The sequence below is a fragment of the Salvelinus namaycush genome, chromosome 7 (assembly GCF_016432855.1).
Source record: "Salvelinus namaycush isolate Seneca chromosome 7, SaNama_1.0, whole genome shotgun sequence".
NCBI lineage: Eukaryota > Metazoa > Chordata > Actinopteri > Salmoniformes > Salmonidae > Salvelinus > Salvelinus namaycush.
In genome coordinates, this window is record NC_052313.1 from 1,914,677 (window position 1) to 1,938,763 (window position 24,087).

General features: G+C 44.5%; 1 protein-coding gene across 2 annotated transcripts in view; it reads right to left on the reverse strand.

The window, feature by feature from the left end:
• Positions 1 to 24,087, reverse strand: part of LOC120050903 (rho GTPase-activating protein 29-like) — a 107,652-nt gene that overhangs the window by 77,717 nt on the left and 5,848 nt on the right. For both annotated transcript variants that reach the window (XM_038997425.1, XM_038997424.1), the window contains exon 2: positions 23,413 to 23,921. In XM_038997425.1, coding sequence (XP_038853353.1) covers positions 23,413 to 23,824 — 412 coding nt within the window. In that variant the 5' untranslated portion in view covers positions 23,825 to 23,921. The remainder of the gene's footprint in view (positions 1 to 23,412; positions 23,922 to 24,087) is intronic.

Here is a 24,087-nt window from a genome sequence, read left to right on the forward strand (position 1 = left end):
AAAATATTCTAATGACGGTAACAAAGCTCCATTCTTATCAGGGATTCCACAAAGTATTTGCATTCACTGACCTCCAGGACTGGTCAGAGCACCAAATGGCTGTTGTGACCCTTGGGCGAACCCCACAGAAGTAATCCCAACCGATTACTGACATGTCCTTCAAAAAGAGGCCATGGGACAATGTCATGACCTCTCGGGATATATATATTTTTTTAAATCCCTCCCACATTTAACACATCATTATGAAAGCCATCTCAAACCCTGGGCAACCGAAACATTATAAAACAAACCCCCCCCACCCACTGAAAAATGCTTACAAAGAATTGTAAAGAGAAGTATGTTTCCCTCGCCAGTCCATCCAAACTAAATCGGAACTGTCTGCAACCAACTGATAATCGCCATTTAAGGTGACATGCAGAAGAAAAAAATGAAAACCTGCATAAAAAAAAAAGTTGCTGAAACTTGTCGTGTGGTTCCCCAGGGATCAGTCCCAAGGCCACTGTTATTCTTACATGGGAAAGTATATATCCAACACTGCCAGTTAGCTACAAGCATACTAGTCTGAAGAAGTTTCTACTTGAGACAATGGGTGTTAGACTCACATCACTGACCGTGAATACAGCCCTCTGTTGTCAAGGTCCCAAGAGTCCAGACCTGAATATAACTACGAGCTGGAGAGGAGCTGGAGAGAGAAAGAGGAAGAGGAGGATTCCCTCTCTCTTCATTAATGACCAGGGTAATGAGAAACCCATGAGAAACCCTAGCTTTTGTCACGCGCAGCAGAGACAATAGAGTTATAAAGTGGATTAGGGATTCAAATCACTTCCATTCTAACCATAAACCAGTGATTCGTAACAGCAGCATGTTAAAACGCTAAAGCACCAACCCTGCCCTCCCAACCGGCAACAATCACACTTTGAAGACGGTCAGTGAACCCGAAACACAAATCATTTTGATATGATCATTTTTGTGCAAGTTCATTTCCTCAATTCTATTTGTAGAGAGTAGAGAGTACAAATGACAAACTGTGGCCAGTTACTCACTGAGATGTAATCCTTAACATAGACATTAACATGGTCGCTAACATGGTCGCTAACATGTTTAAACTGATCTGACTTTATCAACAAGAGCTAAATCTGGAACCTGCGACACAACTTTGTAATTCTAACTGTTTCAGAGTTAGAGCAAGCCTCCACAATGATATGATTTTATTAGAGCTGTCAGAGTTAATCACTTAACTTTTTGTAATTTACATTTTTATCCCAATTAATCGCAGTCTGAAAGTTGTTCAAAATATTCTGAAAACATCCAAATACATAATCTACACAGCTAAAAACAACCAAATATATAATCTACACAGCTAAAAACATCCAAATATATAATCTACACAGCTAAAAACATCCAAATATATAATCTACACAACTAAAAACAACAACGCTGTCACGTTCCTGACCTATTTTCTGTTAGTTTTTGTATGTGTTAGTTGGTCAGGACGTGAGTTGGGTGGGCAGTCTATGTTTTCTGTTTCTATGTTGGTTTATGGGTTGCCTGGTATGGCTCTCAATTAGAGGCAGGTGTTTGGCGTTTCCTCTGATTGAGAGTCATATTAAGGTAGGTTGTTTCACATTGTTTGTTGTGGGTGGTTGTCTCCTGTGTCTGTGTCTATGTTACACCATACGGGACTGTTTCGTGCATTCGTCATTTTGTGTAGTCATTTTCCTGTTCGTGAGTTCTTCGTGTTTCATGTAAGTTCGTCGTTCAGGTCTGTCTACTTTCGTTTTGTTATTTTGTTTCTATTCAAGTATAGTTCGTTTTTCGTCTTGTTTGAATAAATATCATGTCATTTCACAACGCTGCGCCTTGGTCGAATCACTACTCCTCCTCTTCGTATGAAGAGGAGGAGGAACACCGTTACAGAACCACCCACCAAATAACCAGAACCAAGCAGCGGTGTAACGGGAGGAAGGGACAACGCAAGAAGGAGGAATGGACATGGGAGGATGTTTTGGACGGTAAAGGTTGCTACACATGGGAGGAGATCCTGGCTGGAAGGGATCGCCTCCCATGGGAACAGCTGGAGGCACTGAGGAGAGCAGAGGCAACCGGAGAAGGGAACCGGCGTTATGAGGGGATGCGTCTAGCACGGAAGCCCGAAAAGCCCGTGAGTACTACCCAAAAATTTCTTGGGGGGGGGGCTAAGAGGTAGTGGGCCAAGGGCAGGTAGGAGACCTGCGCCCACTTCTCAGGCTAACCGTGGAGAGCGGGAGTACGGGCAGACACCGTGTTACGCAGTAGAGCGCACGGTGTCTCCTGTACGTGTGCATAGCCCAGTGCGGGTTATTCCACCTCCCCGCACTGGTAGGGCTAGATTGAGCGTTGAGCCGGATGTCATGAAGCCGGCTCTACATATTTGGCCACCAGTACGTCTCTTTGGGCCGGCTTACATGGCACCAGCCTTACGCATGGTGTCCCCGGTTCGCCTACATAGCCCGGTGCGGGTTATTCCACCTCCCCGCACTGGTCGGGCGACGGGGAGCATTCAACCAGGTAAGGTTGGGCAGGCTCAATGCTCAAGGGAGCCAGTACGCTTGCACGGTCCGGTATTTCCGGCGCTACCTCCCCGCCCCAGCCCAGTACCACCAGTGCCTACACTACGCACCAGGCTTCCAGTGCGTCTCCAGAGCCCTGTTCCTCCTCCACGCACTCTCCCTATGGTGCGTGTCTCCAGCCCAGTGCCTCCAGTTCCGGCACCACGCACTAAGCCACCTGTGCGTCTCCAGAGCCCTGTACACACTGTTCCTTCTCCCCGTACTCGTCCTGATGTGCGTGCCCTCAGCCCGGTGCCACCAGTGCCGGTACCACGCACCAGGCCTACAGTGCGTCTCAGCCGGCCAGAGTCTGCCGTCTGCCCAACGGCGCCTGAACTGTCCGTCTGCCAAGCGCCGCATGAACTGCCCGTCTGTATTGAGCCTGCAAAGCCGCCCGTCTGCCATGAGCCGCTAGAGCCTTCCGCCAGACTGGAGCCGCTAGAGCCTTCCGCCAGACAGGAGCAGCCAAAGCCTTCCGCTAGACAGGATCAGTCTGAGCCATCCGTCTCCGCAGCGCCATCTGAGCCATCCGTCTCCTCAGCGCCATCTGAGCCATCCGTCTCCCCAGCGCCGTCTGAGCCATCCGTCTCCTCAGCGCCATCTGAGCCATCCGTCTCCTCAGCGCCATCTGAGCCATCCGTCTCCCCAGCGCCGTCTGAGCCATCCGTCTGTCCCGAGCCATTAGAGCCGCCCGTCTGTCCCGAGCCGTCAGAGCCGTTAGTCAGTCAGGAGCCGCTAGAGCCATTCGCCAGACAGGATCTGCCAGAGCCGCCAACTAGACAGGATCTGCCAGAGCCGCCAACCAGACAGGATCTGCCAGAGCCGCCAACCAGACAGGATCTGCCAGAGCCGCCAACCAGACAGGATCTGCCAGAGCCGCCAACCAGACAGGATCTGCCAGAGCCGCCAGCGAGCCATGAGCGTCCAGAGCCGTCAGCCAGCCATGAGCGTCCAGAGCCGTCAGCCAGCCATGAGCGTCCAGAGCTGTCAGCTAGCCATGAGCGTCCAGAGCCGTCAGCCAGTCATGAGCTGCCCCTCAGCCCAGAGCGGCCATTTATCCAGAACTGCCCCTCAGTCCAGAGCTGTCTCTCTGTCCGGAGCTGCCCTTCAGTCCGGAGTTGCCCCTCTATCCTGAGCTACCTCTCTATCCTGACCTACCTCTCTGTCCTGTGCTATATCTCTGTCCTGAACTACCTTATCCCGGTGCTGCCCCTTGTCTCGATGTTACCCAGGAAATTAAGTGGGTGGAATAGGAGGGTGGTCAGTCGTAGGGGGAAACGGAAGCTGGGATTGACTATGGTGGGGTGGGGACCTCGCCCAGAGCCTGAGCCACCACCGTGGTCAGATGCCCACCCAGACCCTCCCCTAAACTTTGTGCTGGTGCGCCCGGAGTTCGCACCTTAAGGGGGGGGTTATGTCACGTTCCTGACCTATTTTCTGTTAGTTTTTGTATGTGTTAGTTGGTCAGGACGTGAGTTGGGTGGGCAGTCTATGTTTTCTGTTTCTATGTTGGTTTATGGGTTGCCTGGTATGGCTCTCAATTAGAGGCAGGTGTTTGGCGTTTCCTCTGATTGAGAGTCATATTAAGGTAGGTTGTTTCACATTGTTTGTTGTGGGTGGTTGTCTCCTGTGTCTGTGTCTATGTTACACCATACGGGACTGTTTCGTGCATTCGTCATTTTGTGTAGTCATTTTCCTGTTCGTGAGTTCTTCGTGTTTCATGTAAGTTCGTCGTTCAGGTCTGTCTACTTTCGTTTTGTTATTTTGTTTCTATTCAAGTATAGTTCGTTTTTCGTCTTGTTTGAATAAATATCATGTCATTTCACAACGCTGCGCCTTGGTCGAATCACTACTCCTCCTCTTCGTATGAAGAGGAGGAGGAACACCGTTACAAACGCGATGTCAAAACAAGTTGACATGGGGGTTAAAGAAAGAGTTCATCAATTTAACAGATTTTGCTTACCTTTACTTTGGACAAAATCAGGACGTCAATATTCTTGCATTGTGCCCGAATGGCACAGCGGTCTAAGGCACTGCATTTCAGTGCAAGAGGCATCACTATAGTACCCTGGTTCGAATCCAGGCTGTATCACATCCAACGCTAGATTTTATAGAAAAAAATTTACCAAACGAGTTGCCTAATTTAGCATGTTGTGGAGTGCATCCTCATATTATTTTTTTTTAAGTATTTTTTTTTTTACCTTTATTTAACTAGGCAAGTCGGTTAAGAACAAATTCTTATTTACAATGACGGCCAACCGGGGAACAGTGGGTTAACCGCCTGGTTCAGGGGCAGAACGACAGATTGTCAGCTCGGGGGATTCGATCCAGCAACCTTTCGGTTACTGGCCCAACGCTCTACCATTAGGCTACTTGCCGCCCCGAGGATTAACCCACTGTTCCCCATTTAGCATGTTGTGGATTGCCTCCTCATTGTCACTTCGCAGAAACACTCGTTTTCCTGTCACACATTCCTTGTAGTTCCTCATTCCTCTTCACTCAAGAGTTCATCTTTGTTTGAAGTAACATGGATTTCAGGGCTTCCCTCTCTCGCTCCACTGCTCTGTATTCATTTACATTTACATTTAAGTCATTTAGCAGACGCTCTTATCCAGAGCGACTTACAAATTGGAGTTTTCAAGTTCCTACAGGTCAATTAGTCTCCTTTCACAAATCTGCCCAGTCCTGTATGTAGCCTAACTGTGGTTGATGACTGGAATACCCCAACATTTACATAACGATGTGTATATTGGGCTGGAAGCACCGTGCAAAGGTAGTTAAAATTAGTGGTAGAGTCAGGTCATGAATATTGCCTCTGAGGGTTTCAATTCAACACTGCAGTGTAAATAAGGTTTGCTAACTCACTGAAGATATACAACTTAAAAGGTTTGTAATAGCCGAGGTGCTGGATAGGTTATAGGTTGGTATTTGTAGCACAGACAGGCATTCTGAACTGGTTCCATGAACTGACTAACTTGATGCAATAAAACCAATGAAGTAAGCTGCTGACACAAATGTGTACTATGACAGCAATGCAAACGTGTCACATAGTTGAGTGCCAGCCTGAGCATCTGTTGTTAAGACTAATTTGTATGAGTGACATAAACCAGGAAGTTCACCTCAGACAGACAAAAAAAAAACAAGTCTGTCCCATATGTAGAGGACACCTCATTATTATTATTTAGTTATTAGTGAATTACCTACGCTGAAAACCAAAAATAATTTTCAATAGGTCATTTCTGAGGTGTCAGAACTACCTCAGTTACTAATCCGTGAAATATGTTGGTAGTAGCCTAAGGGTTAAATGAAGCAGCACAATCTGGAACAGATGTACTCCTCTTCACACCTGCATTGCTTCTACACCTGCATTGCTTCTACACCTGCATTGCTTCTACACCTGCATTGCTTCTACACCTGCATTGCTTGCTGTTTGGGGTTTTAGGCTGGGTTTCTGTACAGCACTTTGAGACATCAGCTGATGTACGAAGGGCTATATAAATACATTTGATTTTGATTTGATTCACCATGCTGATGTATTAGTTTGATCAGTGAAATTGCCGACAGCCCCACTCAGAAGTCCCTCCAGCTGAAAAACACCAGTCACAAATCCTGCCTCTCCAAACACCTGGCCAATCTAGCCAGGTCAAGCACCCTGCCTGACCTCCCTCTCCTCTCCAGACAAAGGCTGAGATTCCTCAGAGGCCTGGATGAAATGGCACTGCTCTACTGGGAAGGGAGGAGAGGAGAACCAACACATCCAGCCACTCAGACAACCAGTACCCAGGAGAGAGATAAGTGAACCTGGGTCTGGTACAAGCCAAGGGCCCGACCCAAAAGCACAGGAATGCAATAATCCCATACGCAAGAGCAATCCTCCCCTTTTTAATCTGCACTTAGTCTTGCATTTTAAAAGTGTTTCCCCCATGTTTAGAAACAATCCACTTCAGATGGGTTGAGGAGGAGGAAAGCCCATTAATAACTGATGGGTTGAGGAGGAGGAAAGCCCATTAATAACTGATGGGTTGAAGAGGAGGAAAGCCCATTAATAACTGATGGGTTGAGGAGGAGGAAAGCCCATTAATAACTGATGGGTTGAAGAGGAGGAAAGCCCATTAATAACTGATGGGTTGAGGAGGAGGAAAGCCCATTAATAACTGATGGGTTGAGGAGGAGGAAAGCCCATTAATAACTGATGGGTTGAGGAGGAGGAAAGCCCATTAATAACTGATGGGTTGAGGAGGAGGAAAGCCCATTAATAACTGATGGGTTGAAGAGGAGGAAAGCCCATTAATAACTGATGGGTTGAGGAGGAGGATAGCCCATTAATAACTGATGGGTTGAAGAGGAGGAAAGACCATTAATAACTGATGGGTTGAAGAGGAGGAAAGACCATTAATAACTGATGGGTTGAGGAGGAGGAAAGACCATTAATAACTGATGGGTTGAGGAGGAGGAAAGACCATTAATAACTGACGGGTTGAGGAGGAGGAAAGACCATTAATAACTGACGGGTTAAGGAGGAGGAAAGACCATTATTAACTGACGGGTAGAAGAGGAGGAAAGCCCATTAATAACTGATGGGTTGAAGAGGAGGATAGCCCATTAATAACTGATGGGTTGAAGAGGAGGAAAGCCCATTAATAACTGATGGGTTGAAGAGGAGGAAAGACCATTAATAACTGATGGGTTGAGGAGGAGGATAGCCCATTAATAACTGATGGGTTGAAGAGGAGGAAAGACCATTAATAACTGATTGGTTGAAGAGGAGGAAAGCCCATTAATAACTGATGGGTTGAGGAGGAGGAAAGCCCATTAATAACTGATGGGTTGAGGAGGAGGAAAGCCCATTAATAACTGATGGGTTGAAGAGGAGAACAGACCATTAATAACTGATGGGTTGAAGAGGAGGAAAGCCCATTACTAACTGATGGGTTGAAGAGGAGGAAAGACCATTAATAACTGATGGGTTGAAGAGGAGGAAAGACCATTAATAACTGATGGGTTGAAGAGGAGGAAAGACCATTAATAACTGATGGGTTGAGCAGGAGGAAAGACCATTAATAACTGATGGGTTGAAGAGGAGGAAAGACCATTAATAACTGATGGGTTAAGGAGGAGGAAAGACCATTAATAACTGATGGGTTGAAGAGGAGGAAAGACCATTAATAACTGATGGGTTGAGGAGGAGGAAAGCCCATTAATAACTGATGGGTTGAGGAGGAGGAAAGCCCATTAATAACTGATGGGTTGAGGAGGAGGAAATACCATTAATAACTGATGGGTTGAGGAGGAGGAAAGCCCATTAATAACTGATGGGTTGAGGAGGAAGAAAGCCCATTAATAACTGATGGGTTGAGGAGGAAGGAAGCCCATTAATAACTGATGGGTTGAAGAGGAGGAAAGCCCATTAATAACTGATGGGTTGAGGAGGAGGACAGCCCATTACTAACTGATGAGTTGAGGAGGAGGAAAGCCCATTACTAACTGATGGGTTGAGGAGGAGGAAAGCCCATTAATAACTGATGGGTTGAGGAGGAGGAAAGTCCATTAATAACTGATGGGTTGAGGAGGAGGAAAGACCATTAATAACTGATGGGTTAAGGAGGAGGAAAGACCATTATTAACTGATGGGTTGAAGAGGAGGAAAGACCATTAATAACTGATGGGTTGAAGAGGAGGAAAGACCATTAATAACTGATGGGTTGAGGAGGAGGAAAGACCATTAATAACTGATGGGTTGAGGAGGAGGAAAGACCATTAATAACTGACGGGTTGAGGGAGGAAAGACCATTAATAACTGACGGGTTAAGGAGGAGGAAAGACCATTATTAACTGATGGGTTGAAGAGGAGGAAAGCCCATTAATAACTGATGGGTTGAAGAGGAGGAAAGCCCATTAATAACTGATGGGTTGAAGAGGAGGAAAGCCCATTAATAACTGATGGGTTGAGGAGGAGGAAAGCCCATTAATAACTGATGGGTTGAGGAGGAAGAAAGCCCATTAATAACTGATGGGTTGAGGAGGAAGGAAGCCCATTAATAACTGATGGGTTGACGAGGAGGAAAGCCCATTAATAACTGATGGGTTGAGGAGGAGGACAGCCCATTACTAACTGATGAGTTGAGGAGGAGGAAAGCCCATTACTAACTGATGGGTTGAGGAGGAGGAAAGCCCATTAATAACTGATGGGTTGAGGAGGAGGAAAGTCCATTAATAACTGATGGGTTGAGGAGGAGGAAAGACCATTAATAACTGATGGGTTAAGGAGGAGGAAAGACCATTATTAACTGATGGGTTGAAGAGGAGGAAAGACCATTAATAACTGATGGGTTGAAGAGGAGGAAAGACCATTAATAACTGATGGGTTGAGGAGGAGGAAAGACCATTAATAACTGATGGGTTGAGGAGGAGGAAAGACCATTAATAACTGACGGGTTGAGGAGGAGGAAAGACCATTAATAACTGACGGGTTAAGGAGGAGGAAAGACCATTATTAACTGATGGGTTGAAGAGGAGGAAAGCCCATTAATAACTGATGGGTTGAAGAGGAGGAAAGCCCATTAATAACTGATGGGTTGAAGAGGAGGAAAGCCCATTAATAACTGATGGGTTGAAGAGGAGGAAAGCCCATTAATAACTGATGGGTTGAGGAGGAGGAAAGCCCATTAATAACTGATGGGTTGAGGAGGAGGAAAGTCCATTAATAACTGATGGGTTGAGGAGGAGGAAAGACCATTAATAACTGATGGGTTAAGGAGGAGGAAAGACCATTATTAACTGATGGGTTGAAGAGGAGGAAAGACCATTAATAACTGATGGGTTGAAGAGGAGGAAAGACCATTAATAACTGATGGGTTGAGGAGGAGGAAAGCCCATTAATAACTGATGGGTTGAGGAGGAGGAAAGCCCATTAATAACTGATGGGTTGAGGAGGAGGAAAGCCCATTAATAACTGATGGGTTGAAGAGGAGGAAAGCCCATTAATAACTGATGGGTTGAGGAGGAGGATAGCCCATTAATAACTGATGGGTTGAAGAGGAGGAAAGACCATTAATAACTGATGGGTTGAAGAGGAGGATAGCCCATTAATAACTGATGGGTTGAGGAGGAGGATAGCCCATTAATAACTGATGGGTTGAAGAGGAGGAAAGACCATTAATAACTGATGGGTTGAAGAGGAGGAAAGACCATTAATAACTGATGGGTTGAGGAGGAGGAAAGTCCATTAATAACTGACGGGTTGAGGAGGAGGAAAGACCATTAATAACTGACGGGTTGAGGAGGAGGAAAGACCATTAATAACTGACGGGTTAAGGAGGAGGAAAGACCATTATTAACTGATGGGTTGAAGAGGAGGAAAGCCCATTAATAACTGATGGGTTGAAGAGGAGGATAGCCCATTAATAACTGATGGGTTGAAGAGGAGGAAAGCCCATTAATAACTGATGGGTTGAAGAGGAGGAAAGACCATTAATAACTGATGGGTTGAGGAGGAGGATAGCCCATTAATAACTGATGGGTTGAAGAGGAGGAAAGACCATTAATAACTGATTGGTTGAAGAGGAGGAAAGCCCATTAATAACTGATGGGTTGAGGAGGAGGAAAGCCCATTAATAACTGATGGGTTGAGGAGGAGGAAAGCCCATTAATAACTGATGGGTTGAAGAGGAGAACAGACCATTAATAACTGATGGGTTGAAGAGGAGGAAAGCCCATTACTAACTGATGGGTTGAAGAGGAGGAAAGACCATTAATAACTGATGGGTTGAAGAGGAGGAAAGACCATTAATAACTGATGGGTTGAAGAGGAGGAAAGACCATTAATAACTGATGGGTTGAGCAGGAGGAAAGACCATTAATAACTGATGGGTTGAAGAGGAGGAAAGACCATTAATAACTGATGGGTTAAGGAGGAGGAAAGACCATTAATAACTGATGGGTTGAAGAGGAGGAAAGACCATTAATAACTGATGGGTTGAGGAGGAGGAAAGCCCATTAATAACTGATGGGTTGAGGAGGAGGAAGGCCCATTAATAACTGATGGGTTGAGGAGGAGGAAATACCATTAATAACTGATGGGTTGAGGAGGAGGAAAGCCCATTAATAACTGATGGGTTGAGGAGGAAGAAAGCCCATTAATAACTGATGGGTTGAGGAGGAAGGAAGCCCATTAATAACTGATGGGTTGAAGAGGAGGAAAGCCCATTAATAACTGATGGGTTGAGGAGGAGGACAGCCCATTACTAACTGATGAGTTGAGGAGGAGGAAAGCCCATTACTAACTGATGGGTTGAGGAGGAGGAAAGCCCATTAATAACTGATGGGTTGAGGAGGAGGAAAGTCCATTAATAACTGATGGGTTGAGGAGGAGGAAAGACCATTAATAACTGATGGGTTAAGGAGGAGGAAAGACCATTATTAACTGATGGGTTGAAGAGGAGGAAAGACCATTAATAACTGATGGGTTGAAGAGGAGGAAAGACCATTAATAACTGATGGGTTGAAGAGGAGGAAAGACCATTAATAACTGATGGGTTGAGCAGGAGGAAAGACCATTAATAACTGATGGGTTGAAGAGGAGGAAAGACCATTAATAACTGATGGGTTAAGGAGGAGGAAAGACCATTAATAACTGATGGGTTGAAGAGGAGGAAAGACCATTAATAACTGATGGGTTGAGGAGGAGGAAAGCCCATTAATAACTGATGGGTTGAGGAGGAGGAAATACCATTAATAACTGATGGGTTGAGGAGGAGGAAAGCCCATTAATAACTGATGGGTTGAGGAGGAGGAAATACCATTAATAACTGATGGGTTGAGGAGGAAGAAAGCCCATTAATAACTGATGGGTTGAGGAGGAAGGAAGCCCATTAATAACTGATGGGTTGAAGAGGAGGAAAGCCCATTAATAACTGATGGGTTGAGGAGGAGGACAGCCCATTACTAACTGATGAGTTGAGGAGGAGGAAAGCCCATTACTAACTGATGGGTTGAGGAGGAGGAAAGCCCATTAATAACTGATGGGTTGAGGAGGAGGAAAGTCCATTAATAACTGATGGGTTGAGGAGGAGGAAAGACCATTAATAACTGATGGGTTAAGGAGGAGGAAAGACCATTATTAACTGATGGGTTGAAGAGGAGGAAAGACCATTAATAACTGATGGGTTGAAGAGGAGGAAAGACCATTAATAACTGATGGGTTGAGGAGGAGGAAAGACCATTAATAACTGATGGGTTGAGGAGGAGGAAAGACCATTAATAACTGATGGGTTGAGGAGGAGGAAAGCCCATTAATAACTGATGGGTTGAAGAGGAGGAAAGCCCATTAATAACTGATGGGTTGAGGAGGAGGATAGCCCATTAATAACTGATGGGTTGAAGAGGAGGAAAGACCATTAATAACTGACGGGTTGAAGAGGAGGAAAGACCATTAATAACTGACGGGTTGAGGAGGAGGAAAGTCCATTAATAACTGACGGGTTGAGGAGGAGGAAAGACCATTAATAACTGACGGGTTGAGGAGGAGGAAAGACCATTAATAACTGACGGGTTAAGGAGGAGGAAAGACCATTATTAACTGATGGGTTGAAGAGGAGGAAAGCCCATTAATAACTGATGGGTTGAAGAGGAGGATAGCCCATTAATAACTGATGGGTTGAAGAGGAGGAAAGCCCATTAATAACTGATGGGTTGAAGAGGAGGAAAGACCATTAATAACTGATGGGTTGAGGAGGAGGATAGCCCATTAATAACTGATGGGTTGAAGAGGAGGAAAGACCATTAATAACTGATTGGTTGAAGAGGAGGAAAGCCCATTAATAACTGATGGGTTGAGGAGGAGGAAAGCCCATTAATAACTGATGGGTTGAGGAGGAGGAAAGCCCATTAATAACTGATGGGTTGAAGAGGAGAACAGACCATTAATAACTGATGGGTTGAAGAGGAGGAAAGCCCATTACTAACTGATGGGTTGAAGAGGAGGAAAGACCATTAATAACTGATGGGTTGAAGAGGAGGAAAGACCATTAATAACTGATGGGTTGAAGAGGAGGAAAGACCATTAATAACTGATGGGTTGAGCAGGAGGAAAGACCATTAATAACTGATGGGTTGAAGAGGAGGAAAGACCATTAATAACTGATGGGTTAAGGAGGAGGAAAGACCATTAATAACTGATGGGTTGAAGAGGAGGAAAGACCATTAATAACTGATGGGTTGAGGAGGAGGAAAGCCCATTAATAACTGATGGGTTGAGGAGGAGGAAAGCCCATTAATAACTGATGGGTTGAGGAGGAGGAAATACCATTAATAACTGATGGGTTGAGGAGGAGGAAAGCCCATTAATAACTGATGGGTTGAGGAGGAAGAAAGCCCATTAATAACTGATGGGTTGAGGAGGAAGGAAGCCCATTAATAACTGATGGGTTGAAGAGGAGGAAAGCCCATTAATAACTGATGGGTTGAGGAGGAGGACAGCCCATTACTAACTGATGAGTTGAGGAGGAGGAAAGCCCATTACTAACTGATGGGTTGAGGAGGAGGAAAGCCCATTAATAACTGATGGGTTGAGGAGGAGGAAAGTCCATTAATAACTGATGGGTTGAGGAGGAGGAAAGACCATTAATAACTGATGGGTTAAGGAGGAGGAAAGACCATTATTAACTGATGGGTTGAAGAGGAGGAAAGACCATTAATAACTGATGGGTTGAGGAGGAGGAAAGACCATTAATAACTGATGGGTTGAGGAGGAGGAAAGACCATTAATAACTGATGGGTTGAGGAGGAGGAAAGACCATTAATAACTGACGGGTTGAGGAGGAGGAAAGACCATTAATAACTGACGGGTTAAGGAGGAGGAAAGACCATTATTAACTGATGGGTTGAAGAGGAGGAAAGCCCATTAATAACTGATGGGTTGAAGAGGAGGATAGCCCATTAATAACTGATGGGTTGAGGAGGAGGAAAGCCCATTAATAACTGATGGGTTGAAGAGGAGGAAAGCCCATTAATAACTGATGGGTTGAGGAGGAGGATAGCCCATTAATAACTGATGGGTTGAGGAGGAGGAAAGCCCATTAATAACTGATGGGTTGAGGAGGAGGAAAGCCCATTAATAACTGATGGGTTGAAGAGGAGGAAAGCCCATTAATAACTGATGGGTTGAGGAGGAGGATAGCCCATTAATAACTGATGGGTTGAAGAGGAGGAAAGACCATTAATAACTGATGGGTTGAAGAGGAGGAAAGACCATTAATAACTGATGGGTTGAGGAGGAGGAAAGACCATTAATAACTGACGGGTTGAGGAGGAGGAAAGACCATTAATAACTGACGGGTTGAGGAGGAGGAAAGACCATTAATAACTGACGGGTTAAGGAGGAGGAAAGACCATTATTAACTGATGGGTTGAAGAGGAGGAAAGCCCATTAATAACTGATGGGTTGAAGAGGAGGATAGCCCATTAATAACTGATGGGTTGAAGAGGAGGAAAGCCCATTAATAACTGATGGGTTGAAGAGGAGGAAAGACCATTAATAACTGATGGGTTGAGGAGGAGGATAGCCCATTAATAACTGATGGGTTGAAGAGGAGGAAAGCCCATTAATAACTGATTGGTTGAAGAGGAGGAAAGCCCATTAATAACTGATGGGTTGAGGAGGAGGAAAGCCCATTAATAACTGATGGGTTGAGGAGGAGGAAAGCCCATTAATAACTGATGGGTTGAAGAGGAGAACAGACCATTAATAACTGATGGGTTGAAGAGGAGGAAAGCCCATTACTAACTGATGGGTTGAAGAGGAGGAAAGACCATTAATAACTGATGGGTTGAAGAGGAGGAAAGACCATTAATAACTGATGGGTTGAAGAGGAGGAAAGACCATTAATAACTGATGGGTTGAGCAGGAGGAAAGACCATTAATAACTGATGGGTTGAAGAGGAGGAAAGACCATTAATAACTGATGGGTTAAGGAGGAGGAAAGACCATTAATAACTGATGGGTTGAGGAGGAGGAAAGCCCATTAATAACTGATGGGTTGAGGAGGAGGAAATACCATTAATAACTGATGGGTTGAGGAGGAGGAAAGCCCATTAATAACTGATGGGTTGAGGAGGAAGAAAGCCCATTAATAACTGATGGGTTGAGGAGGAAGGAAGCCCATTAATAACTGATGGGTTGAAGAGGAGGAAAGCCCATTAATAACTGATGGGTTGAGGAGGAGGACAGCCCATTACTAACTGATGAGTTGAGGAGGAGGAAAGCCCATTACTAACTGATGGGTTGAGGAGGAGGAAAGCCCATTAATAACTGATGGGTTGAGGAGGAGGAAAGTCCATTAATAACTGATGGGTTGAGGAGGAGGAAAGACCATTAATAACTGATGGGTTAAGGAGGAGGAAAGACCATTATTAACTGATGGGTTGAAGAGGAGGAAAGACCATTAATAACTGATGGGTTGAAGAGGAGGAAAGACCATTAATAACTGATGGGTTGAGGAGGAGGAAAGACCATTAATAACTGACGGGTTGAGGAGGAGGAAAGACCATTAATAACTGACGGGTTGAGGAGGAGGAAAGACCATTAATAACTGACGGGTTAAGGAGGAGGAAAGACCATTATTAACTGATGGGTTGAAGAGGAGGAAAGCCCATTAATAACTGATGGGTTGAAGAGGAGGATAGCCCATTAATAACTGATGGGTTGAGGAGGAGGATAGCCCATTAATAACTGATGGGTTGAGGAGGAGGAAAGCCCATTAATAACTGATGGGTTGAGGAGGAGGAAAGACCATTAATAACTGACGGGTTGAGGAGGAGGAAAGACCATTAATAACTGACGGGTTGAGGAGGAGGAAAGACCATTAATAACTGACGGGTTAAGGAGGAGGAAAGACCATTATTAACTGATGGGTTGAAGAGGAGGAAAGCCCATTAATAACTGATGGGTTGAAGAGGAGGATAGCCCATTAATAACTGATGGGTTGAAGAGGAGGAAAGCCCATTAATAACTGATGGGTTGAAGAGGAGGAAAGACCATTAATAACTGATGGGTTGAGGAGGAGGAAAGCCCATTAATAACTGATGGGTTGAAGAGGAGGAAAGCCCATTAATAACTGATGGGTTGAAGAGGAGGAAAGCCCATTAATAACTGATGGGTTGAGGAGGAGGATAGCCCATTAACTGATGGGTTGAAGAGGAGGAAAGCCCATTAATAACTGATTGGTTGAAGAGGAGGAAAGCCCATTAATAACTGATGGGTTGAGGAGGAGGAAAGCCCATTAATAACTGATGGGTTGAGGAGGAGGAAAGCCCATTAATAACTGATGGGTTGAAGAGGAGAACAGACCATTAATAACTGATGGGTTGAAGAGGAGGAAAGCCCATTACTAACTGATGGGTTGAAGAGGAGGAAAGACCATTAATAACTGATGGGTTGAAGAGGAGGAAAGACCATTAATAACTGATGGGTTGAAGAGGAGGAAAGACCATTAATAACTGATGGGTTGAGCAGGAGGAAAGTCCATTAATAACTGATGGGTTGAGGAGGAGGAAAGACCATTAATAACTGATGGGTTGAAGAGGAGGAAAGACCATTAATAACTGATGGGTTAAGGAGGAGGAAAGACCATTAATAACTGATGGGTTGAAGAGGAGGAAAGACCATTAATAACTGATGGGTTGAGGAGGAGGAAAGTCCATTAATAACTGATGGGTTGAGGAGGAGGAAAGACCATTAATAACTGACGGGTTGAGGAGGAGGAAAGACCATTAATAACTGACGGGTTAAGGAGGAGGAAAGACCATTATTAACTGATGGGTTGAAGAGGAGGAAAGCCCATTAATAACTGATGGGTTGAAGAGGAGGATAGCCCATTAATAACTGATGGGTTGAAGAGGAGGAAAGCCCATTAATAACTGATGGGTTGAAGAGGAGGAAAGACCATTAATAACTGATGGGTTGAGGAGGAGGATAGCCCATTAATAACTGATGGGTTGAAGAGGAGGAAAGCCCATTAATAACTGATTGGTTGAAGAGGAGGAAAGCCCATTAATAACTGATGGGTTGAGGAGGAGGAAAGCCCATTAATAACTGATGAGTTGAGGAGGAGGAAAGCCCATTAATAACTGATGGGTTGAAGAGGAGAACAGACCATTAATAACTGATGGGTTGAAGAGGAGGAAAGCCCATTACTAACTGATGGGTTGAAGAGGAGGAAAGACCATTAATAACTGATGGGTTGAAGAGGAGGAAAGACCATTAATAACTGATGGGTTGAAGAGGAGGAAAGACCATTAATAACTGATGGGTTGAGCAGGAGGAAAGTCCATTAATAACTGATGGGTTGAGGAGGAGGAAAGACCATTAATAACTGATGGGTTGAAGAGGAGGAAAGACCATTAATAACTGATGGGTTAAGGAGGAGGAAAGACCATTAATAACTGATGGGTTGAAGAGGAGGAAAGACCATTAATAACTGATGGGTTGAGGAGGAGGAAAGCCCATTAATAACTGATGGGTTGAGGAGGAGGAAAGCCCATTAATAACTGATGGGTTGAAGAGGAGAACAGACCATTAATAACTGATGGGTTGAAGAGGAGGAAAGCCCATTACTAACTGATGGGTTGAGGAGGGTGAAAGTCCATTACTAACTGATGGGTTGAGGAGGAGGAAAGTCCATTAATAACTGATGGGTTGAGGAGGAGGAAAGCCCATTAATAACTGATGGGTTGAGGAGGAGGAAAGCCCATTAATAACTGATGGGTTGAAGAGGAGGAAAGACCATTAATAACTGATGGGTTGAAGAGGAGGAAAGACCATTAATAACTGATGGGTTGAAGAGGAGGAAAGACCATTAATAACTGATGGGTTGAGGAGGAGGAAAGTCCATTAATAACTGATGGGTTGAGGAGGAGGAAAGACCATTAATAACTGATGGGTTGAAGAGGAGGAAAGACCATTAATAACTGATGGGTTAAGGAGGAGGAAAGACCATTATTAACTGATGGGTTGAAGAGGAGGAAAGACCATTAATAACTGATGGGTTGAAGAGGAGGAAAGACCATTAATAACTGATGGGTTGAGGAGGAGGAAAGACCATTAATAACTGATGGGTTAAGGAGGAGGAAAGACCATTATTAACTGATGGGTTGAAGAGGAGGAAATACCATTAATAACTGATGGGTTGAGGAGGAAGGAAGCCCATTAATAACTGATGGGTTGAAGAGGAGGAAAGCCCATTAATACCTGATGGGTTGAGGAGGAGGAAAGTCCATTAATAACTGATGGGTTGAGGAGGAGGAAAGACCATTAATAACTGATGGGTTAAGGAGGAGGAAAGACCATTATTAACTGATGGGTTGAAGAGGATGAAAGACCATTAATAACTGATGGGTTGAAGAGGAGGAAAGACCATTAATAACTGATGGGTTGAGGAGGAGGAAAGACCATTAATAACTGACGGGTTGAGGAGGAGGAAAGACCATTAATAACTGACGGGTTAAGGAGGAGGAAAGACCATTATTAACTGATGGGTTGAAGAGTGGGAAAGCCCATTAATAACTGATGGGTTGAAGAGGAGGAAAGCCCATTAATAACTGATGGGTTGAAGAGGAGGATAGCCCATTAATAACTGATGGGTTGAAGAGGAGGAAAGACCATTAATAACTGATGGGTTGAGGAGGAGGATAGCCCATTAATAACTGATGGGTTGAAGAGGAGGAAAGCCCATTAATAACTGATGGGTTGAAGAGGAGGAAAGCCCATTAATAACTGATGGGTTGAAGAGGAGGAAAGCCCATTAATAACTGATGGGTTGAGGAGGAGGAAAGCCCATTAATAACTGATGGGTTGAGGAGGAGGAAAGCCCATTAATAACTGATGGGTTGAAGAGGAGAACAGACCATTAATAACTGATGGGTTGAAGAGGAGGAAAGCCCATTACTAACTGATGGGTTGAGGAAGGTGAAAGCCCATTACTAACTGATGGGTTGAGGAGGAGGAAAGCCCATTAATAACTGATGGGTTAAGGAGGAGGAAAAACCATTATTAACTGATGGGTTGAAGAGGAGGAAAGACCATTAATAACTGATGGGTTGAAGAGGAGGAAAGACCATTAATAACTGATGGGTTGAGGAGGAGGAAAGACCATTACTAACTGATGGGTTGAGGAAGGTGAAAGCCCATTACTAACTGATGGGTTGAGGAGGAGGAAAGCCCATTAATAACTGATGGGTTGAGGAGGAGGAAAGTCCATTAATAACTGATGGGTTGAGGAGGAGGAAAGACCATTAATAACTGATGGGTTGAGGAGGAGGAAAGCCCATTAATAACTGATGGGTTGAAGAGGAGGAAAGACCATTAATAACTGATGGGTTGAGGAGGAGGACAGCCCATTACTAACTGATGGGTTGAGGAGGAGGACAGCCCATTACTAACTGATGAGTTGAGGAGGAGGAAAGCCCATTACTAACTGATGGGTTGAGGAGGAGGAAAGCCCATTAATAACTGATGGGTTGAGGAGGAGGAAAGTCCATTAATAACTGATGGGTTGAGGAGGAGGAAAGACCATTAATAACTGATGGGTTAAGGAGGAGGAAAGACCATTATTAACTGATGGGTTGAAGAGGATGAAAGACCATTAATAACTGATGGGTTGAAGAGGAGGAAAGACCATTAATAACTGATGGGTTGAGGAGGAGGAAAGACCATTAATAACTGACGGGTTGAGGAGGAGGAAAGACCATTAATAACTGACGGGTTGAGGAGGAGGAAAGACCATTAATAACTGACGGGTTAAGGAGGAGGAAAGACCATTATTAACTGATGGGTTGAAGAGGAGGAAAGCCCATTAATAACTGATGGGTTGAAGAGGAGGATAGCCCATTAATAACTGATGGGTTGAAGAGGAGGAAAGCCCATTAATAACTGATGGGTTGAAGAGGAGGAAAGACCATTAATAACTGATGGGTTGAGGAGGAGGATAGCCCATTAATAACTGATGGGTTGAAGAGGAGGAAAGCCCATTAATAACTGATGGGTTGAAGAGGAGGAAAGCCCATTAATAACTGATGGGTTGAGGAGGAGGAAAGCCCATTAATAACTGATGGGTTGAGCAGGAGGAAAGCCCATTAATAACTGATGGGTTGAAGAGGAGAACAGACCATTAATAACTGATGGGTTGAAGAGGAGGAAAGCCCATTACTAACTGATGGGTTGAGGAAGGTGAAAGCCCATTACTAACTGATGGGTTGAGGAGGAGGAAAGCCCATTAATAACTGATGGGTTGAGGAGGAGGAAAGTCCATTAATAACTGATGGGTTGAGGAGGAGGAAAGCCCATTAATAACTGATGGGTTGAAGAGGAGGAAAGACCATTAATAACTGATGGGTTGAAGAGGAGGAAAGACCATTAATAACTGATGGGTTGAAGAGGAGGAAAGACCATTAATAACTGATGGGTTGAGGAGGAGGAAAGTCCATTAATAACTGATGGGTTGAGGAGGAGGAAAGACCATTAATAACTGATGGGTTGAAGAGGAGGAAAGACCATTAATAACTGATGGGTTAAGGAGGAGGAAAGACCATTATTAACTGATGGGTTGAAGAGGAGGAAAGACCATTAATAACTGATGGGTTGAAGAGGAGGAAAGCCCATTAATAACTGATGGGTTGAGGAGGAGGAAAGACCATTAATAACTGATGGGTTGAGGAGGAGGAAAGACCATTAATAACTGATGGGTTGAGGAGGAGGAAATACCATTAATAACTGATGGGTTGAGGAGGAAGAAAGCCCATTAATAACTGATGGGTTAAGGAGGAGGAAAGACCATTATTAACTGATGGGTTGAAGAGGAGGAAAGACCATTAATAACTGATGGGTTGAAGAGGAGGAAAGACCATTAATAACTGATGGGTTGAGGAGGAGGAAAGACCATTAATAACTGATGGGTTGAGGAGGAGGAAAGACCATTAATAACTGATGGGTTGAGGAGGAAAGACCATTAATAACTGATGGGGTGAAGAGGAGGAAAGACCATTAATAACTGATGGGTTGAAGAGGAGGAAAGACCATTAATAACTGATGGGTTGAGGAGGAGGAAAGTCCATTAATAACTGATGGGTTGAGGAGGAGGAAAGACCATTAATAAATGATGGGTTGAGGAGGAGGAAAGACCATTAATAACTGATGGGTTGAGGAGGAGGAAAGACCATTAATAACTGATGGGTTGAAGAGGAGGAAAGACCATTAATAACTGATGGGTTGAGGAGGAAGGAAGCCCATTAATAACTGATGGGTTGAAGAGGAGGAAAGCCCATTAATACCTGATGGGTTGAGGAGGAGGAAAGCCCATTACTAACTGATGAGTTGAGGAGGGTGAAAGCCCATTACTAACTGATGGGTTGAGGAGGAGGAAAGCCCATTAATAACTGATGGGTTGAGGAGGAGGAAAATCCATTAATAACTGATGGGTTGAGGAGGAGGAAAGACCATTAATAACTGATGGGTTGAGGAGGAGGAAAGCCCATTAATAACTGATGGGTTGAAGAGGAGGAAAGACCATTAATAACTGATGGGTTGAGGAGGAGGAAAGACCATTAATAACTGATGGGTTGAAGAGGAGGAAAGACCATTAATAACTGATGGGTTGAGGAGGAGGAAAGTCCATTAATAACTGATGGGTTGAGGAGGAGGAAAGACCATTAATAACTGATGGGTTGAAGAGGAGGAAAGACCATTAATAACTGATGGGTTAAGGAGGAGGAAAGACCATTATTAACTGATGGGTTGAAGAGGAGGAAAGACCATTAATAACTGATGGGTTGAAGAGGAGGAAAGACCATTAATAACTGATGGGTTGAGGAGGAGGAAAGACCATTAATAACTGATGGGTTGAGGAGGAGGAAAGACCATTAATAACTGATGGGTTGAGGAGGAAAGACCATTAATAACTGATGGGGTGAAGAGGAGGAAAGACCATTAATAACTGATGGGTTGAAGAGGAGGAAAGACCATTAATAACTGATGGGTTGAGGAGGAGGAAAGTCCATTAATAACTGATGGGTTGAGGAGGAGGAAAGACCATTAATAAATGATGGGTTGAGGAGGAGGAAAGACCATTAATAACTGATGGGTTGAAGAGGAGGAAAGACCATTAATAACTGATGGGTTAAGGAGGAGGAAAGACCATTATTAACTGATGGGTTGAAGAGGAGGAAAGACCATTAATAACTGATGGGTTGAAGAGGAGGAAAGACCATTAATAACTGATGGGTTGAGGAGGAGGAAAGACCATTAATAACTGATGGGTTGAAGAGGAGGAAAGACCATTAATAACTGATGGGTTGAGGAGGAGGAAAGACCATTAATAACTGATGGGTTGAAGAGGAGGAAAGCCCATTAATAACTGATGGGTTGAGGAGGAGGAAATACCATTAATAACTGATGGGTTGAAGAGGAGGAAATACCATTAATAACTGATGGGTTGAGGAGGAGGAAAGCCCATTAATAACTGATGGGTTGAGGAGGAGGAAAGCCCATTAATAACTGAAGGAGTGTATTATGGTCTGGATTGATGCTGGTGTGAAAATGGGCCCTATGAAACCCTGATGCTGACTTTCACTATCAAATACACTGAATGTACAAAACATTTGGAACACCTTCCTAATATTAAGTTACACCCCCTTTTGCCCTCAGAACAGCCTCAATTCGTTGGGGCATGGACTCTACTAGGTCTCGAAAGCGTTCCACGGGGATGCTGGGTCATGTTGAACCCAATGCTTCCCACAGTTGCGTCAAGTTGGCTGGACGTCCTTTGGGTGGTGGACCATTCTTGATACACACTGGAAACTGTTGAGCTTGAAAAACCCAGCAGCGTTGCAGTTCTTGACACACTCAAACCGGTGCGCCTGGCACCTACTACCATACCCCGTTCAAAGGCACTTCAATATTTTGTCGTGCCCATTCACCCTCTGAATGGCACACATACACAATCTATGTCTGAATTGTCACAAGGCCTAAAAATCCTTCTTTAACCTGTCTCCTCCCCTTCATCTACGCTGATATTGAAGTGGATTTAACAAGTGACATCAATAAGGGATCATAGCTTTCACCTGGTCAGTCAATGTCATGGAAAGAGCAGGTGTTCCTAATGTTTTGTATACTCGGTGTTAAAATCTGAGAAGGAAGTGTTTGTTTTTTAAAGGATCTACAAAGGAAGACCGTATAGAATATATACGATGATAGACTCAGTGGGAGAAACAAAATTGCTTCAGATGTCACCCACTTCCATGTCTATCTTCCCATACCCTCCCTTTCTCCCAGCCCCCTAAAATATAACGTGGAGTAGAACATCTAGAACTACAAGATATATTAGGAAATTGGTCAAATTCTTCTATGCAAAAAGACACATTAAATCACCTTAGTGAGTGACAAAAGCCACAGATTTGAAGGCTTAAACACATTGCAAACATTCCCCTCTAGTACATGGGTGTGAAAGACTACAATGTGGACTTTAAGTAACCAGCGCTCCTATACAAAAGACTAGAAAACAACCAACAAGGACATTCACCCCATGAGAGAGAGAGAAAAAGGGTGAGTGACCACACAGCCAAGGACAGATCAGGACGGAAGAAAAACAGGTGGACTGGGACAAATTGTGTACACTGCCTTTGACTGACACCTAAGCTATACCTGGAGTTCCATTACAATACGTTTCCCATGATACACCAGGGGATACATCCACATCCAGGCAAGCATTTTAACCACTCATTATCATCCCAATTACCCTTTTGTTTCCCCAGTCCAAACTCTGAACTCTGAACTCACCTTTGGAGTGAAAAGATTCCTTGAAATGAAGGAGGACGTCAGCAAACTTGCGCACGTCGTTGACCAGCTGCATGATGTAGTCTGGGTTGGTGGTCCCGGCAAGGGGAGCAGGGGCATCCAGGCTGTCCGATCCAGAGCTGATGGAGCTCAGGGAGCTGCTCTTGGTCCGTCTGCCCCCTGTCCCAAAAGTCGCCATAGTGCCCATACTAGTGCCCATGCCAGCGGACAAGGGGAAGAAGTGGAAGTTGGAAATGCGTGAGATGCCCAGCGATCGTTTGTTACCTCCACTTCCTCTACCACTTCCTCCACCACTGCCTCCACCACTGCCTCCACCACTGCCTCCACCACTGCCTCCACCACTGCCTCCACTTCCACCACTGCTCTGCCTCAACATCCCAACCGCAGCCAGCATGCCCTCCAGTCCAGGTAGCCCCCTGGCCGTGTACCTGTAGTCCTGCCTGGCTCTCTTACTTAGATTCCACGCTGCTTCAGAGCACGGATGGATGATCCTGTGCAGAGAGAGAGATATGTGTTTAGAAAGACCGCCAGGCTTAAACAAGAAGAAGGATCATGATTCATTATCACCCTTGTTGTGGTTAATAATAATATATATATATAGAATCTATTATCTAGGCACCATGAATAGACTTTCATACTGCAGCTAAACATCATGTG